General features: G+C 43.7%; 2 protein-coding genes across 2 annotated transcripts in view; both read left to right on the top strand.

Moving 5' to 3' along the window:
• The window catches only part of LOC115135246 (tRNA (32-2'-O)-methyltransferase regulator THADA), a 135,896-nt gene extending 124,968 nt beyond the window's left edge, over positions 1-10,928 (top strand). The window contains exons 37-38 of the mRNA XM_029669731.2: positions 9,751-9,920; positions 10,156-10,928. Of these exons, the coding sequence (XP_029525591.1) occupies positions 9,751-9,920; positions 10,156-10,482 (497 nt within the window). The 3' untranslated portion in view covers positions 10,483-10,928. The remainder of the gene's footprint in view (positions 1-9,750; positions 9,921-10,155) is intronic.
• A 2,492-nt stretch (positions 10,929-13,420) lies between these two features.
• On the top strand, positions 13,421-15,168 carry LOC115135247 (mRNA decay activator protein ZFP36L2-A-like). The gene is given in 3 exon segments (XM_029669732.2): positions 13,421-13,653; positions 13,891-14,859; positions 14,862-15,168. Coding segments are annotated over 3 exon segments (1,233 nt in total). The 5' UTR covers positions 13,421-13,602; the 3' UTR covers positions 15,075-15,168.
• Positions 15,169-16,292: the final 1,124 nt, after the last annotated feature.

Below are 16,292 nucleotides of genomic sequence, written 5' to 3'. Positions count from 1 at the left end.
GGTGAAGCATAGTGCTGGCACAATCATGCTGTGGGGATGTTTTTCAGGGACTGGGTGACTAGTCAGGATCGAGGCAAAGATGAATGGTGCAAAGTACAGAGAGATCCTTGATGAAAACCTGCTCCAGAGCAGTCTGGACCTCAGACTGGGGCGAACAGGACAACGACCGTAAGCACACAGCCAGTACAACGCAGGATTGGCTTCGGGACAAGTCTCTGAATGACCTTGAGTGGCCCAGCCAGAGCCCAGACTTGAACCCGATCGAACATATCTGGAGAGACCTTAAAATAGCTGTGGATCAAAGCTCCCCATCCAACCTGACAGAGCTTGAGAAGATCTGCAGAGAAGATTGGGAGAAACTCCCCAAGATTGTAGCGTCATACCCAAGAAGACTCAATGCTGTAATCGCTGCCAAAAGTGCTTTAACAAAGTACTGAGTAAAGGGTCTGAATACTTACAGTTGAAGTCAGAGGTTCACATACACCTTAGCCAAATATATTTAAACTGTTTTTCACAATTCCTGACATTTAATCCTAGTAAAGATTCCCTGTTTTATGTCAGTTTGGATCACTACTTTATTTTAAGAATGTGAAATGTCAGAATAATAGTAGAGAATTATTTATTTCTGCTTTTATTTATTTCATCACATTCTCAGTGGGTCAGAAGTTTACATACACTCAATTAGTATTTGGTAGCATTGCCTTTAAATTGCTTAACTTGGGTTAAACGTTTCAAGTAGCCTTCCTCAAGCTTCCCACAATAAGTTTGTTAAATTTTGGCCCATTCCTCCTGACAGAGCTGGTGTAACTGAGTCAGGTTTGTAGGCCTCCTTGCTCGCACAATCTTTTTCAGTTCTGCCCCCAAAATATTATATAGGATTGAGGTCAGGACTTTATGACCACTCCAATACCTTGACTTTGTTATCCTTAAGCCATTTTGCCACAACTTTGGAAGTATGCTTGGGGTCATTGGCCATTTGGAAGACCCATTTGCGACCAAGCTGTAACTAACATGTCTTGAGATATTGCTTCAATATATCCACCTAACCTTCCTCCCTCATGATGCCATCTATTTTGTGATGTCAAGCAAAGAGACACTGAGTTTGAAGGTAGGTTTTGAAATACATCCACAGGTACACCTCCAGTTGACTCAAATGATGTCAATTAGCCTACCAGAAGCTTCTAAAGCCATGACATAATTTTCTGGAATTTTCCAAGCTGTTTAAAGGCACAGTCAACTTCGTGTATGTAAACTTCTGACCCAACAGAATTGTGATACAATGAATGATAAGTGAAATCATCTGTCTGTAAAAAAATTGTTGGAAAATGACTTGTCATGCACAAAGTAAATGTCCTAACCGACTTGCCAAAACTATAGTTTGTTAACAAGAAATTGGTGGAGTGGTTGAAAAACTAGTTTTAATGACTCCAACCTAAGTGTATGTAAACTTCCGACTTCAACTGTATGTAAAGCCAGCTGAAGTTTTTTTTAACTGTTAGCTAGCCTAGCCAGCTAGACAAGCACCAATGTCGACATAGCTAAGTAGTAAGCCGGATAACAACTAGTCTAGCACAGGCAGGAACCCACCAAAAAACAGCTGATAGAAAGTATAGAGGCTGACGGCTGAGTTAGCTACCAAAGTGAAAAAAGAGCCAAGACTCGTCCTCCAGAGTGAGAGTCAGCTAGCTAATCCAATAGCAATATAGTGAGGTAAATCCACATTGAATTTACCCGGTTTGTCTCCATCACTGCTGACACTCGCAATGTATTAGTAGGTCAGTAGGAAATTGATGTCACAGGCTTCACACTCAGCTTAGCACCAGGATTCAGTCAGTCTCATTCCGATTCCTGCTTTCCACTGGTTAAACTAAGCCATCGAAGTCCTTTGGGTTGAAATTAGCACCCCATATAAGTAGCCGTGCGCACGGTTCCCATACTCCAATCCACTCGCTTCAACCGGACAAACTGTTCCCTACTTCAAAGCTTGCTTGTTTTTCGGCCACAAATGATTGGGCCACACATGAGTCGTAACACCGTTCCTTGTGGTTATTACAGTACTATGCAGGTATTACTACACTAGCTACAAACGACACTCAATCGCTCACTGGACTACCAAACTCACAGGAGAAGAGGCGTTGCAGTTTTATATGGTTTCTTCTTTGTGGATGTACAGTACCAGTCAAAAGTTTTGACACAGCTACTCATTCAATTGTAGAATAATAGTGAAGAAATTAAAACTATGAAATAACACACATGGAATCATGAATAGATTTTATATTTGAGATTCTTCAAAACAGCCACCTTTTGCTTTGATGACCGCATTGACCAGAAGAATATAAAATCAATTTTGATTTAACACTTTTTTGGTTACTACATAATTCCATATGTGTTACTTCATAGTTTTGATGTTTTCAATATTATTCTACAATGTAGAAAATAGTAAGATTGAAGAAAAACACAAACTTTTGACTGGTATTGTGCATCGCGTTTCACAGTATTACCAGTGAGCTACTATCATTCCACTATTAGCGCCAGATATATCGTAGACATTTCCTGAAATTACAATGCAAAAAATCCTGTCTATCACCTTTTAATTATGTTACTTAATTATGGTGACAACTGTAGTTGTGGATGTTATTGTTTATTCCATTTTAGAATGTTCAGCATTTAGTTACCTATTAGCTCAGTGGCATTGAACTGTCAACCTTATAGTTCAGATATAAAGTGTGGTTCTCTGCAGACTGAATAGCATCAACAGTAGTGGTCTTATGGGCTGTGCTGACCTGTCTGGGATGCATTAGGTCTGGGAATCGTTCAGTCAATAAACCTGGGTTAGTAGTGTATGAATGGAGCATGCATTAGGGCTGGGAATCGTTCAGTCATTAAACCTGGGTTAGTAGTGTATGAATGGAGCTTGCATTAGGTCTGGGAATCGTTCAGTCAATAAACCAGGGTTAGTAGTGTATGAATGGAGCATGCATTAGGGCTGGGTATCGTTCAGTCATTAAACCTGGGTTAGTAGTGTATGAATGGAGCATGCATTAGGGCTGGGAATCATTCAGTCATTAAACCTGGGTTAGTAGTGTATGAATGGAGCATGCATTAGGGCTGGGAATCGTTCAGTCATTAAACCAGGGTTAGTAGTGTATGAATGGAGCATGCATTAGGGCTGGGAATCATTCAGTCATTAAACCTGGGTTAGTAGTGTATGAATGGAGCATGCATTAGGGCTGGGAATCGTTCAGTCATTAAACCAGGGTTAGTAGTGTATGAATGGAGCATGCATTAGGGCTGGGAATCATTCAGTCATTAAACCTGGGTTAGTAGTGTATGAATGGAGCATGCATTGGGGCTGGGAATCATTCAGTCATTAAACCTGGGTTAGTAGTGTATGAATGGAGCATGCATTAGGGCTGGGAATCGTTCAGTCAATAAACCAGGGTTAGTAGTGTATGAATGGAGCATGCATTAGGGCTGGGAATCGTTCAGTCAATAAACCAGGGTTAGTAGTGTATGAATGGAGCATGCATTAGGGCTGGGAATCGTTCAGTCATTAAACCTGGGTTAGTAGTGTATGAATGGAGCATGCATTAGGGCTAATCGGTCATTAAACCTGGGTTAATGTATGAATGGAGCATGCATTAGGGCTGGGAATCGTTCAGTCATTAAACCTGGGTTAGTAGTGTATGAATGGAGCATGCATTAGGGCTGGGAATCGTTCAGTCATTAAACCAGGGTTAGTAGTGTATGAACGGAGCATGCATTAGGGCTGGGAATTGCCAGGGACCTCACGATACGATATGATCACGATACTTCAGTGCCGAAAGGATATGTATTGCAAGGCCGTTAACCCCCACCAGCCGATGATGTGCATATCTATTAAGTCAGCCCCCCGACTGCACTGTTGTTCAACTGACTATGTATCCCCGTCCACTTTCTATATGTATTGCGATTCGACACTGATTTTATTTGCGACTCGATGTTTCAAACAAATTGCTCACCATATATCTGCTGCAAGGGGGCAAGAGAGAGCCATGACAACCTAGTTTTGATCAGTCATGGAAATGAAAGTGCTGAAAACAAATTGACTGCCTATTTTAAAAGAAAAACGAGAACAAGCTATGAAGGATAAATCCTGGCGTTTTGGTTCAGGTAAAGCCAACTAGCAAAATAAGTATATTGTCAAAATGATACAACACATCATAAAAATTAACATCCCAATATGTAACTATCAAGTCTCTTTTTTTAGCCTGGAAGCACCCTCTGTCAAATCTGAGGCCCAGTTTAGTCTACTGACGACGACTGAAGAAAAAGCTTTGAGGTGAAGGCAGAGAAAATCACCTACAATTAGAACTAAAATCACTCCTGAGTGTCACTGTTACTTTAGACTGGTCTGGAGATGGCCAGATAGTCCCACCAGCACTGGCGTAGTACAACCGACTTTTATATGTTCATGATTTGTTGTTATTGATTACTAGAGTAGAGGCTCTTGCGAGGCTATAGTCTTTATCTCGCACACTGGTTCTTGTTGAGCTATAGGAGGAAGTTGGGGCTCTAAGGTGTTTTTATTTCACACACCAACACCCCTCTCTCTCTCTCACACACACACACGTCAACACGTCCTGGTCTCCACACCTCTGCACAATCTCCAGTGTGTGTGTGTCAGGGTTTCCCTTGATGGCTTTTAGCAAAAATCTTATATGAAAAGCCGATACATTTGAATTGTTGCCGGCCAAATTGAACGGGAGAAAAAAACACTGCCATTTGTAAAATAATGCTTTATTATTAATTAACCAAGTTTGCATCTAACGTTTTTATGCAGGTGAAGTACATGTCGGATAAAGTCCTGATGAAATTTTTCATTAAACCTTCCAAATGTCAAATTAAACTAAATACACTAGACAAGTTGGGACCTTTTTGTGTCTAAAATTAATTAATTATGTTGGTGGGCAAATATTGATATAATAACTGTCATATCGAGTAGGCTAAATGTGCGCTCTAGCCAACTGTGCAAAGATAAAGTGCGCTCTTGGCTAGAGTGCATGTACCAATACCAGAGTGTACTCGCTACACAACACACTTTTTTTGTGAGAAAACCATCAGTAGCGTTGAAAATGTGATGGAAACCTGTTTAACTTGTATTTTTTAGTTGGTACATGATGAGGGGAAAAAGGTACATGGAAATGTAATCAGACAAGGTATTTTTATGTGCACTACATCATCACGCACAGCCTTTTATCTGCCACAAGTCAATTTGATGGAAATGAATCTCTATGCGGATTTTTGAATATTCGCATGAAAATCTGTCGCCCAATTGGATAGAAACCTAGCTACTGATAGACATACCAGTCGATGTAAATACGTTTGACGTCATGCTTATCGGTCATTTGCATAATTCAGTGGAACTAAATTGGTGCGTTTATTTTAGTTCGTCTACATGTATACTATATACACAAAGGTATGTGGACACCCCTTCAAATTGGTGTATTTGGATATTTCAGCCACACCCCTTGCTGACCGGTGTATAAATCGAGCACACAGCCACGCAATCTCCATATCATAACATTGGCAGTAGAATGACCTTACTGAGGAGCTCAGTGACTTTCAACGTGGCACTGTCATAGGATGCCACCTTTCCAACAAGTTAGGTTTCTGCCCTGCTAGAGCTGCCCTGGTGAACTGTAAGTGCTGTTATTGTGAAATGGAAACGTCTAGGAGCAACAACGGCTCAGTTGCAAAGTGGTAGGCCACACAAGCTCACAGAAAGGGATGCTGAGGCGCGTAGTGCGTAAAAATCGTCTGTCCTCATTTGCAACACTCACTACCGAGTTCCAAACTGCCTCTGGAAGAAGCAATGTCAGCATAAGAACTGTGTCGGGAGCTTCATAAAATGGGTTTGCATGGCAGAGCAGCCTAAGATCACCAAGCACAATGCCAAGTGTCGGCTGGAGTGGTGTAAAGCTCACCGCCATTAGACTCTGGAGTGATTAATCACGCTTCACCATCTAGCAGTCCGACAGACAAATCTGGGTTTGGCGGATGCCAGGGGAACGCTACCGGCCACAATGCATAGTGCCAACTAAAGTTTGGTGGAGGAATAATGGTCTGGGGCTGTTTTTCCTGGTTCGGCTTAGGCCCCTTAGTTCCATTGAAGGGGAATCTTAATGCTACAGCATACAATGACATTCTAGACGATTCTGTGCTTCCAACTTTGTGGCAACAGTTTGGGGAAGGCCCTTTCCTGTTTCAGCATGACAATGCCCCCATGCACAAAACGAGGTCCATACAGAAATGGTTTAGTTGAGCTCGGTGTGGAAGAACTTGACTGCCCTGCACAGATCCCTGACCTCAACCTCATCGAATACCTTTGGCATGAATTGGAAAGCGAGCCAGGCCTCATCGCCCAACATCAGTGCCCGACCTCATTAATGCTCTTGTGGCGAAATGGAAGTAAGTCCCCGCAGCAATGTTCCAACATCTAGTGGGAAAGCCTTCCCAGATGAGTGGAGGCTGTTAAAGCAGCAAAGGGGGGACCAATTCCATATTAATGCCCATGATTTTGGAATGAGATGTTCGACCAGCAGGTGTCCATATACTTTTGGTCATGTAGTGTATCTTATTTGTCACACGTGCACAATATAAAGAGCCTATTCTGAGAGGAATATCACCTCAGTGAGTGCTGCTGCTGCAGCTCCTCACCTCGTTGCTGCTGGAGTGAAGCATGCTTTTATATTATCCCAGTCATTGCGCAGCAATTCTAAATGGAATTGCATGTTAATTTGTTTTGATGGCCACCATTTAAAAAAATAAATAATAATTCTCAACTGGTAATTGAAGCGGCCTCTTCACCATTCATGTACATAGGCAACGGTAGGCAGGCTATCAGCGCGTCACCCACCCCTTTGCAATGTGAGCTGGAGGCATGCATTTTGAGAACTGATACTTTAATTGTTTGAAACCTGAACGTTTTACTTCATATTATGAAGCGTGTCTTACCTTGCTTCAAAGTAGCCTAGGCAAAATCCGACCATTTTGAAATCTGGAGGCAATTATTTCATAAAGACTTCCTCATATGCTGTAACCAGCATCTCCTGTTCTATTGGTTTTCCTATAAACTTCCTTTCGTTGTCCAGAAGCCAAAAGCACAACCCTAGTCATATTAGCAAACTATCCTAGTTGATGAGTCTTTTAGATTCACAACAGATTTTCATCTCTGTTACATATGGAACCGCTTGCATCAGGTGCGCTGTTTAAAATTGTGTTTCCCTGTGAATTGCATTTTGGCAAATGTTTGAAAATGACACTTTAGTGGCAGCTTCATTACAGGTGTTGCATGTTCTGTTAAAATTACCATAATCTAAGTGTGTAATTTCTGTCGTTCTGAGCACCTTGGGTGGATGCCCTAATGGATTACACACCCAATGCATATATGGGTCCGGTAAATTAACATTTTCTTGGTCACGAAACCCTGGTGTGTGTGTGTGTTACTGCCAGTGAATGTGTGTGAGCATATAGGTACAGGTATACAAAAGCCTACACCGTAGTAAACCAAGATTGTCACCATTTTGTGTATCAGCACTCAAAATGTGTTTCTCTGATCTGTGAGGAGTGAAAGATTAAGCAGGGCCTTGTTAGAAATGCAGGTGGAGGGGTCTGGGGCAGGGGCCTGTGTGTTCCCAAGGTTAGGGGTCCAGGTGGATTAAAACTGGGCATAGAAGTGGCGTACTGTGGCCCCCTATCTCTCTGATGTGGGTGGCTGAGCAGCTGAATGGAGCGTGGGCGTGTAACTCCCCCCTCACACTCCAACACACCGTATGATGACGCCAGGAAGGCAGGAGGGTCCACCAATATCTCTTATTTTACCACTATCATTACAGCCCTCCTCTGTCATTGGTACACCCGACACCCCCCAGCTGCAGAAACTATGTCCCGGATTTGCGGAACACCAAAGCTCCCTTCTCTCTTTCCTTATGTCCAATTTTTTTTTTTTTTAATTAGTTCCAGCCAAAGACTCGCACCACATATTGATTTCAGGAATTAAGCATCCTCCTTTCCCGCCGGAATTTGGCTCTGTTTCATAGCGAAACATGGCACAGAGCTTGCTGGCTGCGTAACGGTGCAGAAACGAGGCGGATGGGAAAAATTCACCCCCCGAAATACCGTTGCCGTGACCGAAGGGCAGTACTTGGAACAGGCATTGATCTCTCTGAAATGAGTCTAAATCTATTTCCAGTGCAGCTGTAGCTCATACAATGCCCTACAGTACCTTTCCTCATGTTATGTTTTTATGATGAGATGTTTTCATTGTAGGACTCCATATACTTTGTGTCGTGTATACTCCTGGATTGTTCTCCACACTGTCTTTCTATTCTAGCCACTGAATGCTAACAGGCTTAGTGTGCCAACTGTAGTGGTGGGTCAGTCACTCCCTGCCAGCCCCATTAACCAACAGGAAGATGGTGGCACTGCCCCGTCTTCTCTCCAATAAGATTGTTAGATAAACACTATTACTCACATAAACAACACACTCTAACACCGACACTCTTGCCCCACCACACACACACATGTAATAGCAGGGGAAAGCCAATCCCCTGAGAGGAGTGTAGTGGATGTTGAGTACTGTAAGCCGAGGACAGACCAGGGGAAATCGTGTTAGTGAAGTGTGAAACCTCCCAAAAGTTCATCAATTGAAAAGTGGCTAGTTTCCTATTATGCCTTAATGTTTGGGGCTGGTTGTGTTTTGAAGCATGCTGGGCCAGGTCCAGCGGTGAAGCCTGTCACCTTCTCTCCCCCTCTGGGATGAATGGCTGGGGTGACACCAGAGCTGGGACAACCCAGAGAGGGGGCGGCACAACACTTTGGTTTGAGAAAGGAACATGCCACTCCGGCTCAACACACAAAATCCCTGATAATACCGTACAATTATCATCTTCCTAGGTTCGGAGTGGGTTTCCATGAATCTCAAGTCCTTGGTTTTCCACCCCCTTCTAGAAGGGAAAACCAATCTTCCTGAACAGCCACTATCCCCAGCACTGTTGGGGTGGTGGTGGTTAAGGAGTGGTTTGGGATGATGTGTGGGGATGTTGATGGGGGTTAAGGTGACGCCCCCCTTTTTGGGCATGGTCAAGGGCATGGTCAAGGGATAATAAGACACAAACATGCACACAGTTGCGGAGAGCTTTCACATTGATGCGTGGAGTCGTTACATCTAGGGCTATAGGCTGTTGCTGGATGAGCGTTAATACTGTCATGTCCTCCCATCTAAAGTGCTGTCTCTTCACATACGCTCTTCCTGTGCTCTCTCCCATACTCTTTCCCAGCTCAATCCTTGGTGTGTGTTTTATTTAAATGTCTTTCCCATAATAGGTTCCAGGCTCAGAAGAGAACGCACACTTGGTCTGGAACATAAAGACAGAAGCACATCAATCTTGTGTATAAGCTTGGCATTGATCCTGTGTCAGGCAACAGGTTGGGAGCAGACTTCATTTTTTCTTCTCCTGCTCCTTATTTAGTGTTCTTTGGGCCTAATGGTGACGGATGCTGTGAACCAAAAGAACATCGACATTGTAGCGTTGTCAGTGCTGCTGTACTAGAACAGTGCTTCTCGTTCTGGTGCCTGTTTACCCTTAAAGACTCCCCTGCTCTCCGAACCATACTTACCCCTGTCTCTTCTCTCCAGATTCCCAGAATGTGAAAGTAGGTATGTGAACCCCAACCTCATGTTGTTGACTCTGTCCCCTGTGTCCCTAGATGTGGCCTGTGTCTCGGTGTGCCCACCTGTTGCCCTGGACATGGGTGTGGGGTTGCTATGCCAGCTGTTCCAGCTGTGGGGGCAGGTGCCAATGGGCATCCTCACCCTGACAGAGTGGCTGCTGGGAGACCAGGAGCAAGAGACAGCCACAGCAGAAGCAACTGGCCTGGTAAGGAGACACACACACACACACACCTCCCGAAAACTTGGGATTTGACTGGATAAGATTAGTTGGAATGGAGAGTTGACGTCTATGCCCTTTGGCAGAGTATCTTCTTCATCCTAATCTCTGAAATGCATTAAAGAATAAAATGTACTTCATTCAATCTGAATCCATTCTTTACCCTCTTCCATTTGAACACAATAGTTCTCATCTTCCATTCACTCTCATCTCCTCTGCTCAGGATGAAGAGGACTTCCTGTTTGAGAAGGGCGATCTGAACCTTTGGGCCGAGCCTGTCCAGTGGGCACGGCTACTACACAGACACCTGGGTGTCCTCTTCAAGGCCCCAGGGTGGACGGCTCTGAACCAGAACCAGGCAGAGTTGCTCAGACTTTCAGCCCAGGCAGAGGCCCTATCCCTGGCCACCCAGCAGGCTCTAGAGGGCCTCCCAGCCCTGCCCCAGTTTTCCTGCACCATAGAGCATGCCCGGCTGGCCCTACAGCAGGAGAGGGCCACACTGGCTCTGGCTATACTGGGGACCCTGAGACAGACTGGTCTGTCAGGCTGAGGACCAGGGAAGATCAATGTCGGTCTAAGACACCATAGCCACTAGTAAGTTAACATTCTTGGTCGGTTTCTGGGGTCAAGACCAGAGTAAAGGTGGATTTGGTATTGTAGATTGAACCTTCTCGATAGATATTCAGGTTGGAGTTCTGTCAAGTCTTCACTTGTTAAGATAACTGATGGTGAAAAGGGGGTGGAGTATGATCTATTAACCACAGTTATGGAATTACATTTTTCAGCTGTGAGACATCACTTAGTGCCTGGAAATGCATCAATGGTCTCGCTACTCCAATACATATTTTGATTTGAACAATTATGCAAGCAGTACACATTTTAACGACTAACATTTTAATCAGCGGCGGTTGTATTTGTTTTAGAAGGGAATGTACTGCGGAAAGTGTTTATGTTTGAGTTTTGTTTCTGTTTTTCAAATTAAAGATGCCTAATTCATGTGCCTCGTAATTTTTTTAAACAACCACAGGGCGTTATGTGTATGTATGTGTCCTCACAGCACCTTGTACAACAGGACTGTGCACTGAGGCTTCAACCTATGTGCTGGGACATAGTATTCCATTAGCTCTACATGTGAAAAAGAACACTTCGTGCACTGTTCTCATATACACTACACTGTAACAAGGAAAGGGCTAGTCAGTTGCACAACAATGTATTCAACCGAAATGTGTTTTCTGCATTTAACCTAACCCCTCTGAATCTGAGAGGTGCGGGCTGCCTTAATCGATGTCATCGGCGCCAGCGGAGGGGGGGTTAACCTTGCCGGCCTTGGGGATTCGAACCAGCACATGTATACAGTGCACTCTACCCTACATAAACATTGCCTCCAAGGATGTTGTGCACTTCGGACATTTAGATGAAATCCACACAACACCCGGAGTCATAAGGTCCTCAAAAGCAGAAGCACCAACAGTGTGGTTTTAATGGGGAGGAGGGAGTAAATCTGTTGACAATGCATGGGGTTGCTAACGCAGATGTTTACCCTAAATTACACTCGTAATTCAATTGGTTCTGTTTACAGCTGTCCTCGGATATGTTGTAAGAGAGGTCATTTTCATATATTTAACATGTTTTCCAGTGGACTCTTCTCCACCATTTGTTTAGGTTTTTATGCCCCCTTTGGTGTCCTAGGTTACGTAATTAGGAGGGCAATACAATGGTCCACTGTCCCGTGCCTGCGACCCGTGCAGACAGCTGGGCAGTCTCGCTCTGTAGTACTGGCAACGTTCCCTGTTACTGTAAAAAATTCTGTCATGTTTTTTGGAACGCTTGGAACACCCCCCCAATAAAAACAGCACTGTGTGATGGGAGTGGGTTTTTTTGAGGAGGAGGACATGATCAAGGGATTTCTCAAAAGTACGAGGCTTGCCTTGTCATTAGACTATTTATCATAGACGCTCGAGCTCAAATGTAAAGGTTCGTAGTAGTAGATTCCAACCCGTTGTCATTTGGTTTCGGCTGTTGCTAGTTGGCTTTTTTATAGCCAGCTCTCAGCAGCTGACCTACTCACAGTATGCCTATTGAATGAAGCACAATGCACTTTCAGATTTGGCCAACTGGGAAAGACTTGATGGTAACTGGTGTCACAGAAACCTGCCATTTTTGGTGATATGTTTTCTACAGAATTGTAACATACTCCAAACAAAAATGATATCCCTTGTGGGGACTCTAGTATATCCATGCTGCTCTGCACCTCGTTGCGAATTAAGCAGTCTTTGTATGGTGTGGCTGTGAACTTGGTTCAGCTCCAAATTTTAGAGTATTTTCATTCTCACACTTTCAAAGCTTTCGGATGGTGTTAGTGTTTGTTACATCACACTGACAAAATAGGCTATTTTAAATGTAAATCATGCCTTGCAGCTCAGCAGGTGGCGCTCAAGTCTGTAAAATCATTTTGGGCGTTGCTCTCAGGGGGGCAGTGTTCCACTGCTTCTTTTTTTTTTATTTTACAGAGATTCACATTCCTTCGGTCAAGTCTCGGTGCAGTATTCAGAGGTTGTGTGCGGTTGAGCCACAGTATAGAATAGATGGCTGAACGCTCTGTGTTTAACGAGTGGCTTCAATGAGTGCTACTTTGAACTCCGTGTGTCCTTGTTATATTTCAATTAGACATCTTATGTGTAAATGAACTGTGCTGCACAACAATTCAACTTATGCAATGTCTATTTTTGTTGTTGTAATAAGTCTGTTATTTCACCAGGTTGTAAGAGACCAGGCACAGGGCTTCCCCAACCCTGCTCCTGGAGAGCTGTAGGTTTTCGCACCAACCCCAGTTCCCATTCCGTTTATCAACACGCTATATGAATCGGATGCCCTAGAAATGAGCGATTGAGTGAATCTATGGGACAATAGTTTTCCAGGAACATGGTTTTAGAGCCCTGATCTAGGGCATACATTAGGGGGTGTGGATTATTATTATGCAACCACTCGGGTACAACCCTAAACAACAACAAAAAGACATTGCACTCTGGCTACGTTCATTCATACGATGTCCCCAAACACTTGCTGTCCCTCTCAAACGTGCGAAACAGAGAGAGAGCAGTGGTCCTTACAGTTTGTATTTGCCTAAAACGTCTACAAAAAAAAACAGATTTTCCAGCAACTACTACTGTACGCTATTGCTAGATTCAATCATAGAGCTCCTATTTAATTCCCAGTATTAGTATTCTAATGACAAAGTATATGGAACTTTACACAAGTTCGTGGTGTGATAGAATTGTGGAGGGGTACAATTTCAAGGCGGCCAACCAGTGACTGGAAGACGATTGAATACCGGGGGCGTACCCTGCAGAAAACTTTGCTACAACTTCAGAAAACTCCACCCACGCGAGCCACCGCGAAGCATTTATATCCATGTGCAGAGGGAAAGCAGTTAGTGAAGCAGTCTGGCTCGGCGCTTCTCTAAGGAAGAACCTGCCACACACAAGGAACTTTCACCTACTTGTTGATTCCTCTCCATCGCTGGAATTGCACATTCGTTTTTCCTTCTAACGCTCAAAAAAAAAAAGTCGTGGCACCATTTTACAACCGTTGCCTCGTGCATTGAAGGATCCTGGTCGGTCCTCTATGAGAGCTACTGTAACGTTACTGCGACAGAACTTCCGAAAAAGAGATGTCTGCAACCATCTTGTCCGCTTTCTACGACATCGAAATGCTTTACAAGGTATGTTTCCCCATTGTTTGGAGTTGGCAAATATTTTTTTTACCAAGTCTGGTGGCTAGCTAACTTAGAGCACACATTTATTTTCAGTAGGTTGCAATAACGTGTTGCTGGCACGCGCATGCAGTTTTTTACTTGTAACAAAGTGTACGTTTGCAGTTTTGTTTTATGAGAATGCATGTGTTCGTCCAAAACCGCGTTATTGGAAATGCATTGCTAATTTGTCTTTTCTCTCAACAGCAAGATATGAACATGAACGCTGTGAATCACATCAATAGCATACTGGACAAGAAAGCGGTGGGGCCTCCAGTGACCACACACAGCTCCAATAGTTCTTTCGCGCCTGGATTTTTCCGTAGAAGCTCGACCACCAACATGGAAGCAATGACCAACAACAGCAACAAGTACTCTGCCAACTCCTACAGTAATTTGATGGAGAACGCAACGAGCAGCAGCACTGCCATTATGAACAAGGAGAACAAGTTCCGCGACCGGACATACAGCGAGAATGGGGACCGCAGCCAGCAGTTGCAGATCGTGCAGCAGAAGCCAGGCTCTCAGATCAACTCCACCCGCTACAAGACCGAACTCTGCAGACCCTTCGAGGAGAACGGAGCGTGCAAATACGGAGAGAAATGCCAGTTCGCGCACGGCTACCATGAGCTGAGAAATTTGTCTCGTCACCCTAAGTATAAAACCGAGCCCTGTCGCACTTTCCACACTATTGGCTTCTGCCCCTACGGTCCCCGCTGTCATTTTATCCACAACGCGGATGAGCGCAGACCCGCTCCAAGCAACGCCAACGTGCAGGGGGAACCCAAATCGGCTCGCGAGCTCTGCGGCTATGGTCAAAACGGCGACGTGCCGCAGCAAGTTGGGTACAACCGGGACAGACCAAAGCTTCACCACAGCCTGAGTTTTTCAGGCTTTTCCAGCCACCACGGACTTGAGTCGCCACTACTCGAGAGCCCTACGTCGCGCACACCACCACCCCCCTCAAACTCCTCTTGCTCTCTCAACTATTATGAGGACGTACGGTCTCCCAACTCCATGTCTTGTGTGAACAGTGCATTCAGTTTTCCTGGACATGACCTGAAAGCCTTACTTGCTCCCCTGGCCTTGCATACGCAAAACGGCTATGGCAACAACCATTTCAATGGTGCCTACTACGGGAACATTCAAGCCAACATGTGCCCCCCTTCTCCCCCTCATACAACATGAGCCACTTGCAGTCCCTGCGCCGCCTCAACGATTCACCGGTGTTCGACTCCCCTCCTAGCCCGCCCGACTCCCTCTCAGACCGGGAGAGCTATGCGAGCGGGTCCCTCAGCTCTTCTGGGAGTCTTAGCGGCTCTGAGTCTCCGAGTTTGGATGCTGGGAAACGTTTGCCAATCTTCAGCAGGCTGTCGATTTCTGATGACTAGACATCCCATGTTATTTTCAATGGATCAAATTTGTCCATGACATGGCATTAGTTGTTTTTCCTTTTTGTAATGAGGGTTGTATAGAAGTAGATATCAACAGAAGGCATTCCATCGGTGACTTACACTTTTGCGCTGCAAGTAAGGGCAGTATTTGTCTCAGGCAAGCCACACTTCCCTGGGATAGATGTGTACAAAACTTGACACGAGACTGTAAAGCAGATTCAGATTTCCTCCATCCTGCCAAGAAATGCCTTGACGCAATGTACATTTTTTCTTCTTCTAAGTATGTGTTCCTTTCTGAAAGCTTAAACTTCCATTCCAGAACTTTAATCTTTTTTTCACAGCGCCACGCAGTGGTTTGTTTGAGTAGTATAGTTTGTTGCTTAGTTGAAGCACTCTGAGTTAGGTTTGTTTGGGGAAATCACTGCAGATGGTTGAAAATATATTTTATATATTTTTAGCTGTTTTGAGTGATTACATAGCAGTGCGTAACTGGCTATGAAATATTTAACTTATTTATTATCTTGTGAAAAGTGTAGGCTATATGTTGGTAATTTGTCCATACTGTATTTATCAAGTATGATGAAGCAATAGATCTATATTCTTTTATGTTTAAATTATGATCGCCATTATTAATCTGCATAAAGTGGAGTGTATGTCCTTTTCACAGTAATATATATATTGTTTTTGGTCTCCTTTTGTAACTTCACTTGGTTATTTTTATTGTAAATTAGTAAAAAAAAAAAAAAAAAAAAAATCTTAATTTAAGAGAACGTATGTGATATTTATTTCCTAAATTTTGTTTACGTTTATTAAAACAAAAGTTTGCGTGATTTGCTGTTCTGAGGTTGCTTGTAAGAGCTGTGGAAGGTGTTTTGAGAATCCTTATCTAGATGTTTCTGTAGAATGTATAAACGATGTGGTTGTGCAGACCGTCCAAACCTGAGCTAGCCTTGCATATTTTTTTTCTCCATAGATCAGACTCGGTGACAAAGAACCCAAGTAAATAAATTAACCAAAAAAGTATTTTGTGTTCTGTTTGTACGAGGTCACACTGTGATTCCAGCCACGCGCTAAAGAATGTAGCAATCCCTTGTGCCCCAGTATTATTGTGTAGTGCCTACAGGGTTCACCATCTTACATGCCTTAATATTAACCAAATAAAGTATTTTTCCTACATATATCTTTTCCACAACTTTAATTGAATGTAGTGTTGGA

Source organism: Oncorhynchus nerka, linkage group LG10 (assembly GCF_034236695.1).
Source record: "Oncorhynchus nerka isolate Pitt River linkage group LG10, Oner_Uvic_2.0, whole genome shotgun sequence".
Classification (NCBI taxonomy): Eukaryota; Metazoa; Chordata; class Actinopteri; order Salmoniformes; family Salmonidae; genus Oncorhynchus; species Oncorhynchus nerka.
Note: the sequence above shows the minus strand (reverse complement) of the source record. Positions and strands in the feature narration are given on the sequence as shown.